Genomic DNA, 21,257 nt, shown 5'->3' with positions numbered 1-21,257 from the left:
CTTGGGGACAGGGATGATGGTGGACCTTTTGAAACACACAGGGACTTTGCCTTCCTGGAGGGACCTGGAGTAGATGGAGGAAAGAATGGGAGCAAGCTGCCGCTCACAGGTTTTTAGGCAGGCTGGTGACACACCATCAGGGCCGGCGGCTTTTCTGGCGTTCAGAGTTGTCAGGTGGCGTAAGACATCTGCCTCGCTCACAGCTGGAGGTGGTGTGCTCAGCCCTCGGATATTATCATCAGCAGCTGAGGACTGAGTGTCTGTAAGTGTTGCTAGCCCCCCCCCCCCCCCCCAGTGCATCCTGGTTCTCAAACCTGCAATTGAAATTGCTGAGATTCTCGGCTAGCTCAGTGCTAGGCGGCGCATGTTGAGGGGGAGGCTTGTAGTTTGTGGCAGCTTTTAGACCCTTCCAGACAGTGCGTGGGTCATTTGAGTGAAGGTTGTGACGCATCTTCTCTGCATACTCCTTCTTGGCGGCTCTCAGCTCATGCTTCAGGTTGTTTCTTGCCATCCTGAAGTCCTCCTGGTTGCCAGATTTGTGCGCGGCGTCCTTGCTTCTCCTCAGTTGCCGTAGTTTGTTGAAGAACCACGGTTTGTTATTTGGAAAGACCTTGAAGGACCTGGATGGAATACAGGAGTCCTCACAGAATCTGATGTATGAGGAGACATTGTCCGCCCACTCATCCAGGTTCGGTGCTTCCAGGGCTGTCCAGTCTGTGCAGTCGAAGCAGGCTTGAAGTTGGAGTTTGGCCTCCCTCGACCACACCTTGGTGGACTTTAGCGCTGGTTTCCCCGACTCCAGGCACCTCCTGTAGGTAGGGATCAGGTGGATGAGAAAGTGGTCGGAGGAGCCTAGAGCTGCTCGAGGAACCGCTTTATATGCATCTTTCAGCACTGTGTAGCAATGGTCAAGAGTCTTCAGGTTCCTCGTAGGGCAGGTAACATGCTGGTGAAAACGTGGCAGCTTCTGGTGAAGGTTGGCCTTATTGAAATCACCCAGTACAATGAACAGCGAGTCAGGAAGGAATGACTCCCACTGTGTGATGGTGTCACTCAGGTCATGCAGGGCATGTTTAACTACAGTGTCGGGTGGAATGTACACTCCCACGAGGACGTAGGAGGAGAACTCCCTGGGTGAGTATATCGGCCTGCAATTGACGATTAGGAGTTCGAGCCCAGGGGAGCAGATCCTGGCCAGTACAGATGTGTTGGAGCACCACGAGTGGCTGATGTAAAAGCAGATGCCCCCACCCTTCTTTTTACCAGAGAGGATGGTGTCCCGGTCTGCTCGAATGAGGCCGCAGCCAGGAAGGTGAAGAGCATTGTCTGGAATGTCATCATGCAGCCACGTCTCTGTGAAGCAGAGGATTGGGGTATACCTGCAGAGCTCCCTTTTGTCGCTGAGGAGACAGAGTTCATCTAGCTTGTCTGGGAGGGAGCGGACATTTGCCAGGAGGACTGAGGGGACAGCCAACCTCAGTCCTTTCCTCCTGAGTCTCACTTGAGCCCCAGCACGACTACCTCTCTTCCGCCAACCTGCGAGGGGTTCATGAGCAGTGCCGGAGAGTTGTTGGGCATATTTCCAGATGGTGTTGAACAGCAGCCTGTCCTCAGGGTGGGTGGCAGACGCCCCTTCTGCAATTGATTTGTCCCAATATAGCTAAATACTACCCTCAATAAATTACAGCTTTTGCCTCTGATATTTAACATGAAAAGTAGGAAAATGTTTACACAGCTACTTAGACATTATTTGTACATTGTCATTTTAGAACACTTGGGTATTGATAGTATTCCTTTAAAAAATAGTGCAACTGTACAAATGCACCACACTATACCTGTACAGTATGTACATATATACCTAATACACCTCCGGCGTGTGGTATATTTTGAAACAGGGAATGGCACAGAGGGTGACATCACAATCGGAGCAGTAGAAGCGTGATTCCTTTCAGACTTTATTCCCTTTGCTATCAGCCTTAGGCGGCAGCAGGCAGACAGTAGTCAAAATCCATGCAGAGGTCAGTACAGACGGCAGACAGAGAGTAGTCAAAATCCAGGCAAAAATCGGTAACAGTAAGGCAGATCAGCAGAAGCACTTTGCTCAGAAGCAGTTGGGAACCAAATGGCTATTATGTTAACATCCTGGGCTTTCAAATGAGCTTATCTGTCATGGCAGTCATGTGAGAGAGGAGAGAGATCAAATTACAACTTGTGATTAGATAAGAAAATATCAATACATTTTACTATCACTAAAACCTATCCTTACACAAGTCCTTCCCTGTCGATGCCTAACCCTAACTAACTCCCCACTGATGCCTAACCCTAATTGAACCTCCCCACCAATACCTAACCCACCCTCCCGATAAAGCCTAACCGTGACTACCCCCTTCCCCCACAATGCCTAACCCATCCCCCACGCATGGCTGAAACGAACTAGCCCCCTGATGCAAACCCACCACTTACACCCCAATATATCATAAATATCTGAAGATCTGGCATTCAGATCTTCATTTATAAATATACCTAAATTCCCTGTCTGCATTTCCACACTTCATTCTGACAAAGAACAAATTACACATTGATTAACACCTTAGTGTTAAATTATTAAAGTAACAGTACTCACCTATTCAATGAACTCTTCTTTCTTTTTACAATAATGATCTGTTCCTTTCTGAAAGGAATCGATCCCTACCATGCACTGCACATCGATTTTCAATAAATTAGAGCAAACTGTCTTGGCTTTGTACCCTTTCTCTCTGTCTATTTCTCCTCCAGACTCATTCCCCATTCCCTTTTCTTTTAAACCTCTCCTCACTTGCCCAAAGTTTGTTTTTCAAGTTCCAGCAGTAATACACATTGGGGGGAAAGAGGCGCCCTGATTGGATAAAAGCTTCTAAAAACAGTTTAAAAATTAAAAAGATAACAATGTCTTACCTCAATGACAAAATCTTTGTAACTTACAAAAGATTTTTATTTAGCACAGGCAACGCTTTTTGCCATGGCTGAAAACCAGCCCTGTGTATCTTTACTATGTGCCTGTACTGATAGTAAACTATCTAAAGGATAAGGGACTCCATCCAACGTTTTCCTGGGCATATCCAATATGTTAAGGTTGCACTGCTTCTAAGTTAATGTACATTTGACCCCACCCTTGGCCATTCCCACTCCCTTTTTGGCCCATTTTCTGCTACAGGTGGTCCCCGTCTGGTGCCCATGGGTACCCCGGATCTCCTAGGATCCTAATAATACCCCTACCTGCCACATGTAACATACCCCCCTCATTCACCTTGTAGCTACTTTGTATGTACTGTATGGTAAGTTCACTGTATTATCACACCACACATGTAACACATGATGCCACTTTTCCCCCTCCATTGCCATCCTGTTCTTAAGGGATATGCACTGCCTTGTGTCACTGTGCCTTATGCTAGCCTAAGAACAGTGTAACTATATTCAAACAGGTGCAAGGTGGTTTACCTGCAGCAATCGCACCATATAATTTCCTATTTCACACACCCTGCGGCACTGTGCGCCGACAGGGTAATTTGCATAACTCTACCCCCCCAACTCAACACCCCCCCCCCCTCTCAGTGACGTGCTGGACATGAAGTTTGCCACTGTTTTTATGATGATCTGCGTATGCGTGCCACACTACTTAATCTAAATAGATTGTTGTGGCGCCCTTGACTCCAATGCAATTGCGTGCCGAGCGCTACTGCTCGTACGGTTTGGTAGCATACAGCAGAATCAGCGTTGACTCTGTGTCATCCAAAGCACTTTTGTCACATTGTTTCACACCACGGGTACTGTAGCCTGTGTCATAGAGAGTAATAGCCACTGCGACGGGGAAGCAGTGAGGAAGAGTGACCCAAAGCTCCAGTATGAAAGGGTGAAAAGGAACCGTAAACAAATGTATTGCTAAAGATTAAATCAAAAGATGGAATTTAGATTGTAGCAGTTGTATCAGGTACACAGTTGTTTTTTCTAACGTGTTCATCAGCCCACTTTGATTGTGACATATCCTAATCATGTGCTAACTTTGTTCATGCCTATGTCTCACATGCTGTTTTTTGTTGCCTTAGTAGTTTTGAAATGCCATGTCTGAGTGACCAATATCCTCCTCTCAGGCACATCTATGTCAAACTAAACATGTAACTTCCCTTATATGTGAGAGGGCTGTATCATCTCGTGACAGCTAAACTTACTGGTCACAGAAGGAAGTGAAGATTACTTTACTTTGTTATTGTTGTACTCAAGCTATTGCTTTGAGAACAGTTGCATACTGTGTACTGCTGTAATGCAAGGGATATAATACTGCTTCCTGGTCTGAAGACAGAAAAGTTTACGTATTGGATATTAATTCAGCTGCTTCCTGTTAAAGCTGTCTAACTAGCTTGTCTTCAGGCTGTGTCTTCTGTACAAATTTACTACAGCCTAGGCTGCAACTGCCCTCACTACAAGAGATCGGGAAAATGAATGGACAGATGCAAGTTGTCTATCGGAGCCTGCTGATGATGATATTCCTGAAATCACTTATAGGAAGTAACAGATCAGAGTCTTTATTTCTTCAGGGCAAAGAACAGCTGAGACATAAGCAAGCTTTCACTGAAAAGGTTGTTTGCATAGGTATGTGCAAGTTTTACTGCTAGTTTCAAAGGTTATTTAAGTTTGCAATTTAAACTCTTAACTCTTCCTTTTCCACTTAGGTTTCACATAGGTTTCTTCTGACCACGCTGTTTTCCATCCACATGCCAAAAATATGCTGATAAGTTAATTAGTCCCTCCCAAATTGGCATTAGAAAACACGCACGCACGCACGCACGCACACACACACACACACACACACACACTCACTCACTCACTCACTCACTCACTCACTCACTCAGGAACCGTGCCTAGAAAAAAGGGTGCAGGAGTGCTGCTAGTAGACTGTTGTTAAATTAGCTATGTTCCTTCCCCTTTGCGTTGGATTTCCATCAGCGTAAGGCGATCCTGGGCCATACCAATTGGCTTAACCTGTAAAGGTTAAGTGAACTCTTTGTTCAATACCCCATACTGTGCAGTCTTATGGGCCTTATCTATCGGATGCCTCCTCTTTGGCCTACTCTTTTGTACTCTCCTAGGTCCCTTGGGGGCGGAGGCTCCCTTTCTCTCTTTATTTCTTATTTCAGAGTCTGATTTCCACATGTTATCATATAAATTTTGTTTTGCAAGTAAACAATGATGTGCCTCCATAGATACCGCCACCTGGACATCATGTCCTCTATTGCACTGATCATTTGGAATTCACCAGGCACTCCACTGACTTGGCACGTTCCCCTCTCCTGCTAATTATAGGCTTAAAGGGGTCCATGGTTTCAAGATATCAATAGCTCTGCACCCTGTAAAGGCTTAGACATGTTCGAGTAATACCAGTCTTGACTATTGGACCTTAACCATTTCAGCCTTCAGTGTTTTTCAACTTATGCATTGAAGCAATTTTCACCTCCTATTCATTCGCCAATAACTTTATCACTACTTATCACAATGAAATGATCTATATCTTGTTTTTTTCTGCCACCAATTAGGCTTTCTTTTGGTGGTACATTTTGCTAAGAATTATTTTTTTCTTAGGCCTCTTTCACAGTAGGACGTTGCGTTTTGATGCAACGTTTAAGTCGCACCGCAAATTACAACGCAATGCCCCAACGCAACTTAATGCCCCATTACGGTCACATACAGTAGAGCATACAGGCAATGAAAAGTATGTTTCCAAGTCATTACTGAGCATGTGCAAACATTCCACGCAGCTAATAATGTGTATAACACACTGCATCACCAACGCAACGTGTGCACTGTGAATGGGGCATTAATTTTTAGTTGCAGTTAATTATTCTGCGTCAAATGTTGTTATAACGTGCGACTTTAACGTTGCACTGTGAAAGAGGCCTAAAGGCATTTTAACAGGAAAATTAAGAAAAAAAATGGAAAAAGTTCATTATTTCTCAGTTTTCGGCCATTATAGCTTTAAAATATACATGCTACCATAATTAAAACCCCAAAAATCTATATGATATGAGCATCCAACCCTAGTAGAGGATAGCACTACTCGCCAGGAGGAGCTGTACTGGTTAAATACTATTAACTGGATCAAACACAAATGAATAACCAATACTGCTGCATGTGCATGAAAAATTACAAAATTTATTATGTGACAATATCCACAACATTCACCGGTCAAAAAACAAGGACAAAACTTTAAAACCATGCCTAAAAACATGAATCAGCAAGGTGAGCACATGTAATTGTGTTTGTTAAAGACCTTGGATTGTGTGCTTTTAAGCGCAAAAATCGCCTGGCAAAAAGCCTATGCAAAAAAAGGGCGGCACCTCAATCTTCCTCGGTCAAAAACAACACATTGTTTCTATAACCAATTACCACCGACCAATAAGATGGTATATAGCCTGTCCAAATAGCCTGGCTATCAGCCTATGCAGAAAAATGGACGACCCACCAATCTAAATTGGTCATATGTGGTCCCACCACCGACACAAACAAAGGCCTGCACATGCAGCAGTATTGGTTAATCATAATTAAAACCCACATATTTTATTTGCCCATTTGTCCCTGTTATTACACCACTTAAATTATGTCCCTATCACAATATATGGCACCAATTTTTTATTTGGAAATAAAGGTGCATTTTTTTGGGTTTTGCGTCAATTGCTATTTACAAGCTTATAATTTTAAAAATAATAGTAATATACCCTCTTGACATGCATATTAAAAAAGTTCAGACCCTTAGGTATTTGGGTATTTTTTGGAGAGTGTGGGAGGTAAACAGTTAATTTATAAATGTAATTGTACGTATGTTTATTTAAAAATTTTATGCAGATGTAGTTTTACTATTTGGCCACAAGATGGCCTCAGTCATTTTTTCTTTTCATCCTGTAAGCAAGCGATCACGCTTACAGGAAGTGAAGGAATGACGTGAAATTTTTTTTCTTCACAAAGATTGCGGCTTCTCATAGAAGCTGTCGGCCTTTCTAACGGGGACTTAGAGCAATGAATGGAAAGCCCATTCCCATTTATTGATCTCCGGGTTAACGGGCGGTGGCACGGGAGCATGCATGCGTGATTGGCCGCGTGCAGCAGCGTGGTAGCAGCCTTTTGGACATAGCAAGCTACGTCCAAATGGCTTAGTTGTGTAATATATTCATGTTAACTGTATGCATGATTACTTGTTTGCAATTTACTGTTGGACTTTAAATAAAGAATCTTTTTTAAAAAAAAAAAAATAGCTATGTTGTATAGTTTGTTTGGTTGAAAAAGACATCCATTCATCAAGCTCAACCTTAAAAATAAACAAACAGAAAAAAATATACATATCCCAGTTGATCAGGGGAAGGCGAAAAACCTTACGAGGCCTGGCCCAATTAGCCTTAAAAGGAAAAATTCCTTCTTGACTCCAGATGGCAGTAAGTTAAATCCATTTCCTAGGTATCACCTAGTAATTATATCCGTGGATGCCCTTCAATGCAAGGAAAGCATCCAAGCCCTCTTTAAATGCACATATAAAGTTTGCCATAACTACTTCCTGAGGTAATATCTTCCAGATTTTAACCACTCTCACTGTGTAGGACCCCTTTCTAAATAGACAGCAAAAACTTTTTTTCCTCCGTACGCAGATAATATCCCCTTGTCCTTTGTACAAGCGTAGGGTCAAAAAGCTAATCTGTCAAGCTTTTGTATTGCCCTCTGATCTATTTATACATGTTAATCAGGTCACCTCTCAGTCACCTTTTTTCCAAAATAAATAAGCCCAGTTTGTCCATCCTTTCTTGGTAAGTGATATCTTCCATCCCTCTGATTAATTTAGTTGCCCGTTTTGTACCCATTCTAGAAGGTCATTGTCCTTTCTATAGTGCGGTGCCCCAAACTGTATCCTATACTCCAGATGTGGCCTCACAAGTGATTTATACAGAGGTGATAATATAGTAGCATCTCAAGATATTATTTCCCAATTTATGCATCCCAGAATTGTATTTGATTTAGCTAGCACTGCTTGCCATTTTATAAGATAACGTATTATTAACCAGGATTCCTACCGTATATACTCGGCTATAAGTCGAGAAAATTAGGACTGACTCAAAGTATAAAAGTGTGTGTGTGTGGGGGGGGGGGGGGGGGGGAGACTTATACCTGAGTAGTCCTAAATTTCCCAACTTACAGCCAATATACCGGTGTGTTTTTAATACCCCCTCCCTCCCACCCACCCACCATCATCCAAAGGGATTCAATTTCCTACTTGCGCTGTTTAAACCTGTGAAAAGCGATTTCCGCGGCAGAAGCCGCCACCTCCATCAGCGTGTCCTCTCTTCTCCCTTCACTCCCTTCACTCGCGCTGACCTCCATGCTGTAGCGTAGCCCGATGTCAGAAGACGGAAGCTATGCAAAAGCACGGAGGTCAGCGCGAGTGAAGGGAGAAGAGAGAAAGCAGCTCACGTGATGGGGGTGACGGCTTCTGCTGCGGGAATCACTTTGCACGGGATTAAACAGCGCAAGTAAGAAATTAAGGGCAGCAAGTGTTTGGGTGATGGTGGGAGGGAGGGGGAATTAAAGGCAACACGTGTTTGGGTGGGGAATTAAGGGCAGCAAGTGTTTGGGTGATGGTGGGAGGCAGGGGGAAATTAAGGGCAACAAGTGTTTGGGTGATGGTGGGAGGCAGGGGGAAATTAAGGGCAGCAAGTGTTTGGGTGATGGTGGGAGGGAGGGGGGAATTAAGGGCAGCAAGTGTTTTGATGATGGTGGGAGGTGAGGGGTGAAATGGAGACAGGGGCTCCCTATGGGTGATGGTGGGTGGGAGAGAGTGGGGAATCACCTGCAGCATTGGTATGGGGGAGTTGCAGGCAGCATGCATTTGGGTGATGGTGGCGGGGATATAGAGTTACAGGCAGAGTTACAGGCAGAAGGTTAATGGCTGAATGTGTGCTTGAGGAGTTATAGGCTGTACTTTGGGACCAGGAGGGTATAATGACTACAATGTTGTATGAAATTCATCCACTTACCCATCCTGATCCCCAAGTGCAGCCATTAACTTTGCTGGATAGACTTATACATGAGTAATTGAAAAATTCCAGCTTATGAGGGTCAAATATTGGGGTCGACTTATACACGGGGTCGACTTGCATCCGAGTATATACGGTAAATCTTTCTCCAACTCTGATTTCCCAGCTGTATGCCATTATTTTATATGGTGATCTACCATTGGTATGTCCAAGGTGCATGACTTTACATTTATCAACATTAAACGTAATCTGCCATGTACCTTTTTATATAGTCATGTTGTCAAGATCCTGTTGTAATCACTCTCTGTCTTAGTGTTGATAATTCTGCATAATTATGTATCATTTGCAAAGTTGGCAACATTACTCTGTGCTCCGACTACTAAATCATTAATAAATACATTGAAAAAAATTAGACCAAAGTACTGACCCCTGCGATACCCCACTGCTAAAAGTTTCCCATTTTGAGTATGTTTGCCACCAGTCTTTGCCTTAAAGTGTATTTGAGGCGAAATGATGAGATAAACATGTGTATGTACAGTACAAAACATATTAATTATCAGGCTGTTTTACTTGTTTTATTTTGCTACCTGAAAGAGTTAATTTCTAGGCATAGAAGTGTAAGCTTCTGTCTTGTCGGTACTTTGTCGGGAATATAGTAAACATCACTGAAGAACAAATTACAGCCATAAATGTTTTCCTGGCAGAATACTACTTCTGAGGACAGGGGAGTGATAGAACAAGGTCAATAGTTCATGTATTTTCACTCTGGGGCACTTAATAGACTACCACTGAATAACTACTTGCCGACTGCTACACGCCAATTGACGTGTGCAGTGCGGCATCCCCAGGACTGCTCAACGCCAATTGGCGTGAACGGTCTTCTATGGGGCTAGCAGGAGATCGCACGCAGGGTGCGCACGCATCTCCTGCTTGGGGGGCAGAGCGCCGCCCCGCCTTCAGTCTCCGAGTGCGGATCGCCGCTCGGGAGACTGTTAGACAGCGAAACCGCCGTCTAATTACTTTGTACAGCTTGGCCTTAAAGCTGCAGTTGCCCAATTAACTAAAAATGGCCTGGTCACTAGGGGGGTTTAACACCGCGGTCCTCAAGTGATTAAAGACGAAAGAGAACATTTATGAAGAGTGCCTGAGACAAAATATTGGTAGGTTTTTTGAAATTCATGCAGTACAGTCTCAGACATATTAAGAAATCAGTAAATTGTGCAGATTCCTTCTTAAACTGTTCTTAAATAGGAGGAGTTAGGAAGGTTTCTCAGACAGTGCAGTGTGTGAGGGAAATTGCTGTTGCTGAGGTAGCCAATACATCTGCTGTATTGCATCAGTGCCCAGCACTGGAAGGGCGCTTCACAGCTTTGCAGGATTCAGCAGGGGGTGGAGCACTTCACAAATAAATCTCTCCTGCTGTACAAAACAAATGTAAGTGTACTCATGACTAGCTGCAGCCATGTGCTTCAGTTTGCATTCAACTTTTTAGATTTGAGATTAGTGCATAATTTGCATATGATTTGTATTCAAGGTGTGTATTTTAGCCCCTGGGGGATCTGCATATCTCTGTTGATTTCATTTCATTTGCAGCCTAGGAGCGCTGTCAATTGTTTGCTGTTACTTCACAAATCATGTCAAGTCTACACTGCACGAGGTGTGTAGAAGTGCTATTAAGCACTTCTTAATCTGTTGCAGTTTAGGAATGGATTTGCATTTTTCTTAAAGGATACCCGAAGTGACATGTGACATGATGAGATAGACATGTGTATGTACAGTGCCTAGCACACAAATGCTGTGTTCCTTTTTTTCTTTCTCTGCCTGAAAGAGTTAATTATCAGGTATAGTAGTGTCACTGTGCCTGTCCGGTACCTGTCTGTGTGTGACAGGTGCACATGTAATACCCATCATTGCATATACCTACTACCTGTTGTTCACTTCAGTGCACCCACCTACCTACGTGATCGCACGCAGTGTGATATACCACTCCGTGCGTACCTGTTAACTGCACCTGTGTGACTGACTACACATTGTATTAGTCAAGTCAGTGCATACCTTTCACTTCATCCCTCCCCCCCCCCCCCCCCCCCCCAATATGGACAAAACAAAAGGCAAAGGCAGGCCACCTGGCAGGTCTGTTCGAGGTCGCGCTGTCATGATTTCGTGCGGCCCGCGGCCAAAGTACAGTGTTCAGAAGAAGGCAAGTGCCATCAACCCCCAATATTGTCGGGACGTAGTTGACTATTTAACACAGAACGCCTCATCTTTCTCCGCTTCCATACAAAAGCGTGACATATCTTCCTCCTCCTGCTCTGATTCTGGCACCCCACTTAACACTCAGTCGCCGCCACCACCAAAGTCCTGACTCAGACAGGAAATTACAGTGTGACCCTCTCTGATAAGAAATTCCCCTTTTTATCGCTTTCTTGCTCTCAGAAGCCATTTTCTGCTAGAAAGTGTTTTATAGTTGGAATTTCTTATTAGTGAGGGTCACACTGTAGTCACTTCCTGTCTGAGTCAGGACTGAGTCAGCTACTTACATACCTGATATTTAACTCTTTCAGACAGAGAAAGAAAAAAAGGAACACAGCATAGTTATTTCTGTGCTAGGCACTGTGAATACACATGTCTATCTCATCATGTCATATGTCACTTCGGGTATCCTTTAACTATAGTGCAGTTTTAGAATTTCAGACTAAACTGCCGCTATTTGGAATTGTTTCCATATGCACGCTTTTAGCTGCCCTTAGGGAAATGCGATCTCAGGGACATCGGAGAGTGCATAGACTGCACTCTCTGATGTGTCCATGCATGCGCTGAGATTTACCACTGAATTAAAGTGCATGGTTACCTGCATTTTGGGGCGATTGTGCCCACCATCCCATTCATTATAATGAATGGGATTGCAAGTGCCACCCCTGGGGGAGTCACGTGCAACGTGCTGCATAGTGGAAGGAAGCATCAAGCAAAATTTTCTGCCCCATGATATACTTACCAGGGGCCGCTGTCAGTCAAGTCCACGTTGTCTGCAGTGTACTGCACAGGCGCAGTAGTTCTGGGCGTGCGCAGTATGCTGCGTGCAACGTAGACTTGATTGACAGTGGCGATTCATGCTGGCACAGTAAGGACGACCTCGAGGTCGGCCTCTACATGGGGGGGACCCCAGGCCGATGGCTGCCAGCGAAAATGCGGTGTGGGCCATGTCAGCTTCAAGGGGATGGAGGAAGCCCCTGTAAGTATATCATGGGGGCAGGAAATTTTGCTTGATGTTTTCTTTAAAGAGGTATGAAACCCAGCATTTCTTTTTTGCTCTAAATCTAAAAGATTATTAACCTCCCTGGCGGTTCATTTGTTTCTGGAATTATGGGTCTAAAAGCGGTACATTTTTTTCAAGATTTTTAGACCTCCAATTCTTAAGTCATAACTCCAAAATATGTCAGAATTAAGGTCATGTAGACATCCCACGTATAATAAAAGACTAGAACACAAAATTGTTGAAATAATCAAATTTATAAATAAACATAAAAAAAAGAAACTGTACAAATAAGGCACCAGACTATACCGTATGTACATATCTACATAATCTCCTGCATTTGAAACAGAGAATGGCACAGAGGACAACATCACAAATCGGGGCAGTAGAAGCTTGATTCCTTTCTGACTTTTTTCTCTTTGCTCTCAGTCTTAAGCGACAGGTGTAGAGATGGCCCGGCAAACTTCCGTGGTTCGCGATCGTGGCGAACCGGGAACTTTTTCGGAAGTTCGGTTCGCCCCCATAGTGCATCATGAGGGTCAACTTTGACCCTCTACATCACAGTCAGCAGGCACATTGTAGCCAATTAGGCTACACTTCCTCCTGGAGCCCCACCACAGTCACACAAGTGAGTCCACTGCCTGACGCTGCCTGCCTTTTATAAGAGGGTTATAAAAGGCAGACAGCGTCAGGCAGTGGACTCACTCGTGTGCCTGCAGTAATTAGTGAAGGGATAGCTGCTGCAGACTCTCATAGGTGAAGCAAAGTTAGGCTCTTGTAGGCTTGTTAGCTTGCTCTAGGCTGATTGTTATTGCTAAAAAAGCACCCCTCAACAGCGCTTTTGAGAGCTAATCTTGTTCTTGTGATCTATTTTTTTTTTTGTGTGGCCCACTTGCATTATATACAGCCCTGTCAGTCAGTGTCACTGTGCCTGTCCGTGTGTGACAGGTGCACATGTAATACCCATCACTGTAAATACCTACTACCTGTTGTTCACTTCAGTGCACCCACCTACCTACGTGAGCGCACGCAGTGTCACTGTGCCTGTCCGGTACCTGTCTGTGTGTGACAGGTGCACATGTAATACCTATCACTGCATATACCTACTACCTGTTGTTCACTTCAGTGCACCCACATACCTACGTGATCGCACGCAGTGTCACTGTGCCTGTCCGGTACCTGTCTGTGTGTGACAGGTGCACATGTAATACCCATCATTGCATATACCTACTACCTGTTGTTCACTTCAGTGCACCCACCTACCTACCCAATATTGTCAGGACGTAGTTGACTATTTAACACAGAACACCTCATCTTTCTCCGCTTCCGTACAGAAGCGTGACATATCTTTCTCCTCTTGCTCTGATTCTGGCACCCTACTTAACACTCAGTCGGCCGCCACCACCAAAGTGCCATCATCCCAGGACTCAGCAGTGTGGACAATTTTTTATGTGTCTGCCTCAGATGAGAGCAATGCCATCTGTATTCTCTGCCACCAAAAATTGAGCCATGGAAAGACCAAGACCCGCGTAGGGACAACTACCTTACGAAGGCACATGATTACAAAGCACAAACTGCAATGGGATGACCACCTGAGGGAAAGCAGCACACAAAAGCAAATCCACACACCGCAGTGGAAGATATGCAATTATTTCTCAAAAAAGGCGATACTCAAACTGTACCGTGATGTTGAAAGGCAAGTGGTGTCATCTCTGGCTCACAGCGTTGGGTCAAGGCACTGCGTGCCACATGTCACTGGACCGCAGGATCAGACTCAAGGGCAGCTGAGTGGTGCTAGCGCTGATCCGAGTTTTCTTGGTGAGGCATGCAACAGCAGCGTAGCATCTCCTGGACCAAGCACCAGTACTACCGTAGACCCTGGTGAAGTGGCGAGCACCAGCATGGTAGTAGAAACTGGTTCGGTGGCACATGCATTAAGATCCGAGTCGCAGCCACCAGCAAAGCGGGCCCATACTACCCATAGTCTCTCAGAGGTGCTGGCAAATTCCAATTGGCAATCCTCTGGTTCTGCCGCACCCGTACTGCCCTCTTTTACCGCCCAGTCTGAAGTCCAGGTGGAGACAGATAATCTAGGATTGGCCCTAGACTTTTTTCATCTGTTCTGCACCCTGGATCTCAATGACTTAATTGTGGCTGAGACAAACCGTTATGCCACACAATACGCAACCGTCAATCCGAGAAGTTACCATGCCCAGCCTTTTTCGGTGGAAACCACTCCAAGTTTCCAAACGTAACATTTTTTTGGGCCTTCTCCTTAACATGGGTCTAGCCAAAAAGAATGTATTGCGGTCTTATTGGTCTACGCACCCAATACATCACATGCCCATGTTCTCTGCTGCCATGTCCAGGTCACGATTTGAGAAGTGCTTCCTGCACTTCAGTGCCAATACAATTTGTCATCTAAGAAGCCACCCTGCTTATGACCGGTTCCACAAAAATCAGCCCCTCATAGACCACCTGTCATCAAAATTTGCAGATGCTTATACCCCTGAACGGTCATTTTGAGGCATTTGGTTTCCAGACTACTCCTCGCGGTTTTGGGCCGCTAAAATGCCAGGACAGTATAGGAACCCCACAAGTGACCCCATTTTAGAAATAAGACACCCCAAGGTATTCCGTTAGGTGTATGATGAGTTCATAGAAGATTTTATTTTTTTGTCACAAGTTAGTAGAAAATGACACTTTGTGAAAAAAAACAATAAAAATCAATTTGCGCTAACTTTTGACAAAAAATAAAATCTTCTATGAGCTCACCATACTCCTAACGGAATACCTTGGGGTGTCTTCTTTCTAAAATGGGGTCACTTGTGGGGTTCCTATACTGCCCTGGCATTTTATGGGCCCTAAAGCGTGAGGAGTAGTCTAGAAACCAAATGCCTCAAAATGACCTGTGAATAGGACGTTGGGCCCCTTAGCGCACCTAGGCTGCAAAAAAGTGTCACACGTGGTATTGCCATACTCAGGAGAAGTAGTATAATGTGTTTTGGGGTGTATTTTTACACATACCCATGCTGGGTGGGAGAAACATCTCTGTAAATGGACAATTGTGTAAAATAAAAAAAAAGAAATTGTCATTTACAGAGATATTTCTCCCACCCAGCATGGATATGTGTAAAAATACACTCCAAAACACATTATACTACTTCTCCTGAGTACGGCGATACCACATGTGCGACACTTTTTTGCAGCTTAGGTGGGCTAAGGGGCCCAACGTCCTATTCACAGGTCATTTTGAGGAATTTGGTTTTTAGACTACTAACGGTTTAGGGCCCCTAAAATGCTAGGACAGTATAGGAACTCAACAAGTGACCCCATTTTAGAAAGAAGACACCCCAAGGTATTCTGTTAGGAGTATGGTGAGTTCATAGAAGATTTTATTTTTTGTCACAAGTTAGCGGAAATTGATTTTTATTATTTTTTTTTTACAAAGTGTCATTTTACACTAACTTGTGACAAAAAATAAAATCTTCTATGAACTCATCATTCACCTAACAGAATACCTTGGGGTGTCTTCTTTCTAAAATGGGGCAGATAAGGACCTGATCTGAGGGATGGGAGTGCTAGGGGGGTGACAGGAGGTGATTGATGGGTGTCTTAAGATGTGATTAGAGGGGGAATATGCAAGCAATGCACTGGCGAGTTGATCAGAGGGGGTCTGGGGGGCTATCTGAGGGTGTGGGCGGGTGATTGGTTGCCCGCAAGGGGCAGATTAGGGTCTGATCTGATGAGTAGCAGTGACAGGTGGTGACGGGGTGATTGATGGGTGATAAGTGGGTGATTAGAGGGAAGAACAGATGTAAACAATGCACTTTGGTGGTGATATGACAGTGGGTCTGCGGGCGAGCTGATGGTGTGGGGGTGATCAGATGCCCGCAAGAGGTAGGTTAGGGTCTGATCAGATGGGTGGCAGTGAAAGTTGGCGACGGGATGTTTGATGGGTGATTGACAGGTGATTGACAGGGGAGAATAGACGTATACAGTACACAGGGGGGGGGGGGGGGTCTGGGGTGGATCTGAGGGTAGGGGGGTGATCAAGAGCCCCCAGAGGGCAGTTAGGGACCTAATCCATAAAATAGCACTGACAGATATTGACAGGGAGTGATTGATGGGTAATTAGGGGGTGATTAGAGGGAAGAACAGATGTAAACAATGCACTTTGGTGGTGATATGACGGTGGTTCTGCGGGCGATCTGATGGTGTGGGGGTGATCAGATGCCCGCAAGAGGCAGGTTAGGGTCTGATCAGATGGGTGGCAGTGAAAGGTGGTGACGGGATGATTGATGGGTGATTGACAGGTGATTGACAGGGGAGAATACATGTATGAGTACACAGGAGGGGGGCCTGGGGGGAACTGGGGTGGATCTGAGGGTAGGGGGTGATCAGGAGCCCCCAGAAGGCAGTTAGGGACCGAATCTATAAAATAGCGCTGACAGATATTGACAGGGAGTGATTGATGGGTAATTAGGGGGTGATTACAGGGAAGAACAGATGTAAACAATGCACTTTGGTGGTGATATGACGGTGGGTCTGCAGGCGATCTGATGGTGTGGGGGTGATCAGATGCCTGCAAGAGGCAGGTTAGGGTCTGATCACATGGGTGGCAGTGAAAGGTGGTGACAGGATGATTGATGGGTGATTGGCAGGTGATTGACAGGGGGGAATAGATGTATACAGTACACAGGGGGGCGGTCTGGGGTGGATCTGAGGGTAAGGGGGGTGATCAGGAGCCCCCAGAAGGCAGTTAGGGGCCTAATCTATAAAATAGCGCTGACAGATATTGACAGGGAGTGATTGATGGGTAATTAGGGGGCGATTAGAGGGAAGAACAGATGTAAACAATGCACTTTGGTGGTGATATGAGGGTGGGTCTGCGGGCGATCTGAGGGTGTGGGCAGGTGTTTGAGTGCCCGCAGGGGGCAGTTTAGGGTCTGATCTCTGATAGGTGGCAGTGACGGGGTGATTGACGGGTGATTGACAGGTGACCATTGGGTGATTATAGGGGAGGATAGATGTATACAGTACACGGGGGGAGTGGGTCTGGGGAGGATCTAAGGGGTGGGGGGGGTTGATTAGGAGCCCCCAGGGGGCAGATTAGGACCTAAAAAAAAAAATAGCGCTGACAGATAGTGACATGGCGTGATTGATGGGCGATTGACAGGTGATTGACAGGGAAGAATAGACGTATACAGTACACGGGGGGGGGGGTCTGGGGGAGTCAGGGGTGGATCTGAGGGTAGGGGAGGTGATCAGGAGCCTCCAGAGGGCAGTTAGGGACCTACTCTATAAAATAGCACTGACATATATTGACAGGGAGTGATTGATGGGTAATTAGGGGGTGATTAGAGGGAAGAACAGATGTAAACAATGCACTTTGGTGGTGATATGAGGGTGGGTCTGCGGGCGATCTGAGGGTGTGGGCAGGTGTTTGGGTGCCCGCAGGGGGCAGTTTAGGGTCTGATCTCTGATAGGTGGCAGTGACAGGTGGTGACAGGGGGTGATTGATGGGTGATTGACAGGTGACCATTGGGTGATTATAGGGGAGGATAGATGTATACAGTACATGGGGGGGAGGGGTCTGGGGAGGATCTAAGGGGTGGGGGGGGTTGATCAGGAGCCCCCAGGGGGCAGATTAGGACCTAATAAAAAAAAATAGCGCTGACAGATAGTGACATGGCGTGATTGATGGGTGATTAGGGGGGTGATTGGGTGCAAACAGGGGGCTGGGGGGTGGGCAGGGGGGGGGGGTTCTGAGGGGTGCTGTGGGTGATCAGAGGGCAGGGGGGGCAGATCAGTGTGTTTGGGTGCAACTTAGGGTGGCTGCAGCCTGCCCTGGTGGTACCTCGATCACTGGGACCACCAGGGCAGGAGGCAGCCTGTTTAACCACTTGCCGACCGCCTACTTCATATTGGCGGCGGCAAAATGGCAGCCCCAGGACCACGTAAAATGCAGAATGGCGTCAGGTCCTGGGGCACTGTTTTGCCGGGGATCGGGGGCTGCGCGCGCATCCGCCGGCAATAGGCTCCGCCCACCCGCGACGTCAACCCGCCGGCCAATCAGAAGCGCCGGCGGGTTGTTAACCCGACGATCGCCGGATAGGAAGCGTATAATACGCTTTGTAATGTTTACAAAGTGTATTATACAGGCTGCCTCCTGCCCTGGTGGTCCCAGTGTCCGAGGGACCACCAGGGCAGGCTGCAGCCACCCTAGTCTGCACCCAAACACACTGATCTGCCCCCCCTGCCCCCTGATCGCCCACAGCACCCCTCAGGCCCCCCCTGCCCACCCCCCAGACCACTGTTTGCACACAATCACCCCCCTAATCACCCATCAATCCCTCCCTGTCACTATCTGTCAACGCTATTTTTTTTTTAGTCCCTAAACTGCCCCCTGGGGACTCTTGATCACCCTCCACCCCTCAGATTCTCCCCAGACCCCCCCCCCTCCGTGTACTGTATGCATCTATCCCCCCTGATCACCTGTCAATCACCTGTCAATCACCCATCAATCACCCCCTGTCACTGCCACCCATCAATCACCCTCTGTCACTGCCATCCATCAATCACCTCCTGTCACTGCCACACATCAATCAGCCCCTAACCTGCCCCTTGCGGGCAATCTGAACACCCACCCACACCAATAGATCACCCGCAGATCCGACATCAGATCACCTCCCAAGTGCAGTGTTTACATCTGTTCTCTACGCTAAACACCCACTAATTAACCATCAATCACCCCCTATCACCACCTGTCACTGTTACCCATCAGAATAGACCCTAATCTGCCCCTTGCGGGCACCCAATCACCCGCCCCACACGCTCAGATTGCCCTCAGACCCCCCCCCCTTATCAATTCGCCAGTGCATTATTTACATCTGTTCTTCCCTGTAATAACCCACTGATCACCTGTCAATCACCTATCAATCACCCATCAATCACCCCCTGTCACTGCCACCCATCAATCACCCCCTGTCACTGCCACCCATCAATCAGCCCCTAACCGGCCCCTTGCGGGAAATCTGATCACCCACCCACACCATTAGATCGCCTGCAGACCAGATGTCAGATCACCTCCCAAGTGCACTGTTTACATCTGTTCTCTCCTCTAAACACCCACTAATTACCCATCAATCACCCCCTGTCACCACCTGTCACTGTTACCCATCAGATTAGACCCCTATCTGCCCCTAGGGCACCCAATCACCCGCCCACACCCTCAGAACGCCCTCAGACCCCAGCCCTGATCACCTCGCCAGTGCATTGCTTGCATCTATTCCCCCCCCTAATCACACCTTGAGACACCCATCAATCACCTCCTGTCACCACCTGTCACCCCCTAACACACCTACCCATCAAATCAGGCCCTAATTTGCCCCGTGAGGGCTCCTGATCACTCAGCCAAACCCTCAGATCCCCCTCAGACCCCCTTCCGATCACCTCCCCAGTGCATTGATTGCATCTATTTTCCCCTCTAACCACCCCCTGAGACACCCATCAATCACCTCCTGTCACCCCCCTAGCACTCCTATCCATCAGATCAGGCCCAATACAACATGTCATGTAAGAGGCCACCCTGCTTATGACCGGTTCCACAGAATTCGCCCCCTCATAGACCACCTGCCATCAAAATTTGCAGATGCTTATTACATATAGTTACATAGTTATTTTGGTTGAAAAAATACATACGTCCATCGAGTTCAACCAGTACAAAGTACAACTCCAGCCCGTCCCCCACATACCCCTGTTGATCCAGAGGAAGGCGAAAAAACCCCCACAAGGAATGGTCCAATTAGCCCCAAAAGGGAAAAATTCCTTCCTGACTCCAGATGGCAATCAGATAAAACCCCTGGATCAACATCATTAGGCATAACCTAGTAATTGTAGCCATGGATGTCTTTCAACGCAAGGAAAGCATCTAAGCCCCCTTTAAATGCAGGTATAGAGTTTGCCATAACAACTTCCTGTGGCAATGCATTCCACATCTTAATCACTCTTACTGTAAAGAACCCTTTCCTAAATAAATGGCTAAAACGTTTTTCCTCCATGCGCAGCTCATGTCCTCTAGTCCTTTGAGAAGGCCTAGGGACAAAAAGCTCATCCGCCAAGCTATTATATTGCCCTCTGATGTATTTATACATGTTAATTAGATCTCCTCTAAGGCGTCTTTTCTCTAGACTAAATAAACCCAGTTTATCTAACCTTTCTTGGTAAGCGAGACCTTCCATCCCACGTATCAATTTTGTAGCTCGTCTCGGCACCTGCTCTAAAACTGCAATATCTTTTTTGTAATGTGGTGCCCAGAACTGAATTCCATATTCCAGATGTGGCCTTACTAGAGAGTTAAACAGGGGCAATATTATGCTAGCATCTCGAGTTTTTATTTCCCTTTGAATGCATCCCAAAATTTTGTTTGCTTTAGCTGCAGCGGCTTGGCATTGAGTACGATTATTTAACTTGTTGTCGATGAGTACTCCTAAGTCCTTCTCCAAGTTTGATGTTCCCAACTGTATCCCATTTATTTTGTATCATGCTAGACCATTGGTACGACCAAAATGCATGACTTTACATTTGGCAACATTGAATTTCATCTGCCATGTATGTGCCCATATAGCCATCCTATCCAGATCCTGTTGCAATATGACACTATCTTCCTGAGAGTTGATGATTGTGCACAATTTTGTATCATCTGCAAAAATAGCAACATTGCTCACTACTGCATCTACTAGGTCATTAATAAATAAATTGAAGAGCACTGGACCCAGTACAGACCCCTGTGGGACCCCACTGCCAACAGCCTCCCATTTTGAGTATGATCCATTGACCACAACTCTTTTTTTTCTGTCCATTAGCCAGTTCCCTATCCATGCACACAAACTCTTCCCCAGTCCTTGCATCCTCAACTTTTGCACCAGACTTTTGTGGGGAACAGTGTTGAAGGC

At 46.1% G+C, this 21,257-nt stretch overlaps 1 protein-coding gene across 1 annotated transcript in view; it reads left to right on the top strand.

Annotated features, from left to right (window-relative positions):
- The first annotated feature begins 4,494 nt into the window (after positions 1–4,494).
- Positions 4,495–21,257, top strand: part of AOAH (acyloxyacyl hydrolase) — a 443,812-nt gene continuing 427,049 nt past the window's right edge. The window contains exon 1 of the mRNA XM_068234524.1: positions 4,495–4,626. Coding sequence (XP_068090625.1) covers positions 4,512–4,626 — 115 coding nt within the window. The 5' untranslated portion in view covers positions 4,495–4,511. The remainder of the gene's footprint in view (positions 4,627–21,257) is intronic.

Source organism: Hyperolius riggenbachi, chromosome 5 (genome assembly GCF_040937935.1).
Source record: "Hyperolius riggenbachi isolate aHypRig1 chromosome 5, aHypRig1.pri, whole genome shotgun sequence".
In the NCBI taxonomy this organism is placed as follows: Eukaryota; Metazoa; Chordata; class Amphibia; order Anura; family Hyperoliidae; genus Hyperolius; species Hyperolius riggenbachi.
Note: the sequence above shows the minus strand (reverse complement) of the source record. Positions and strands in the feature narration are given on the sequence as shown.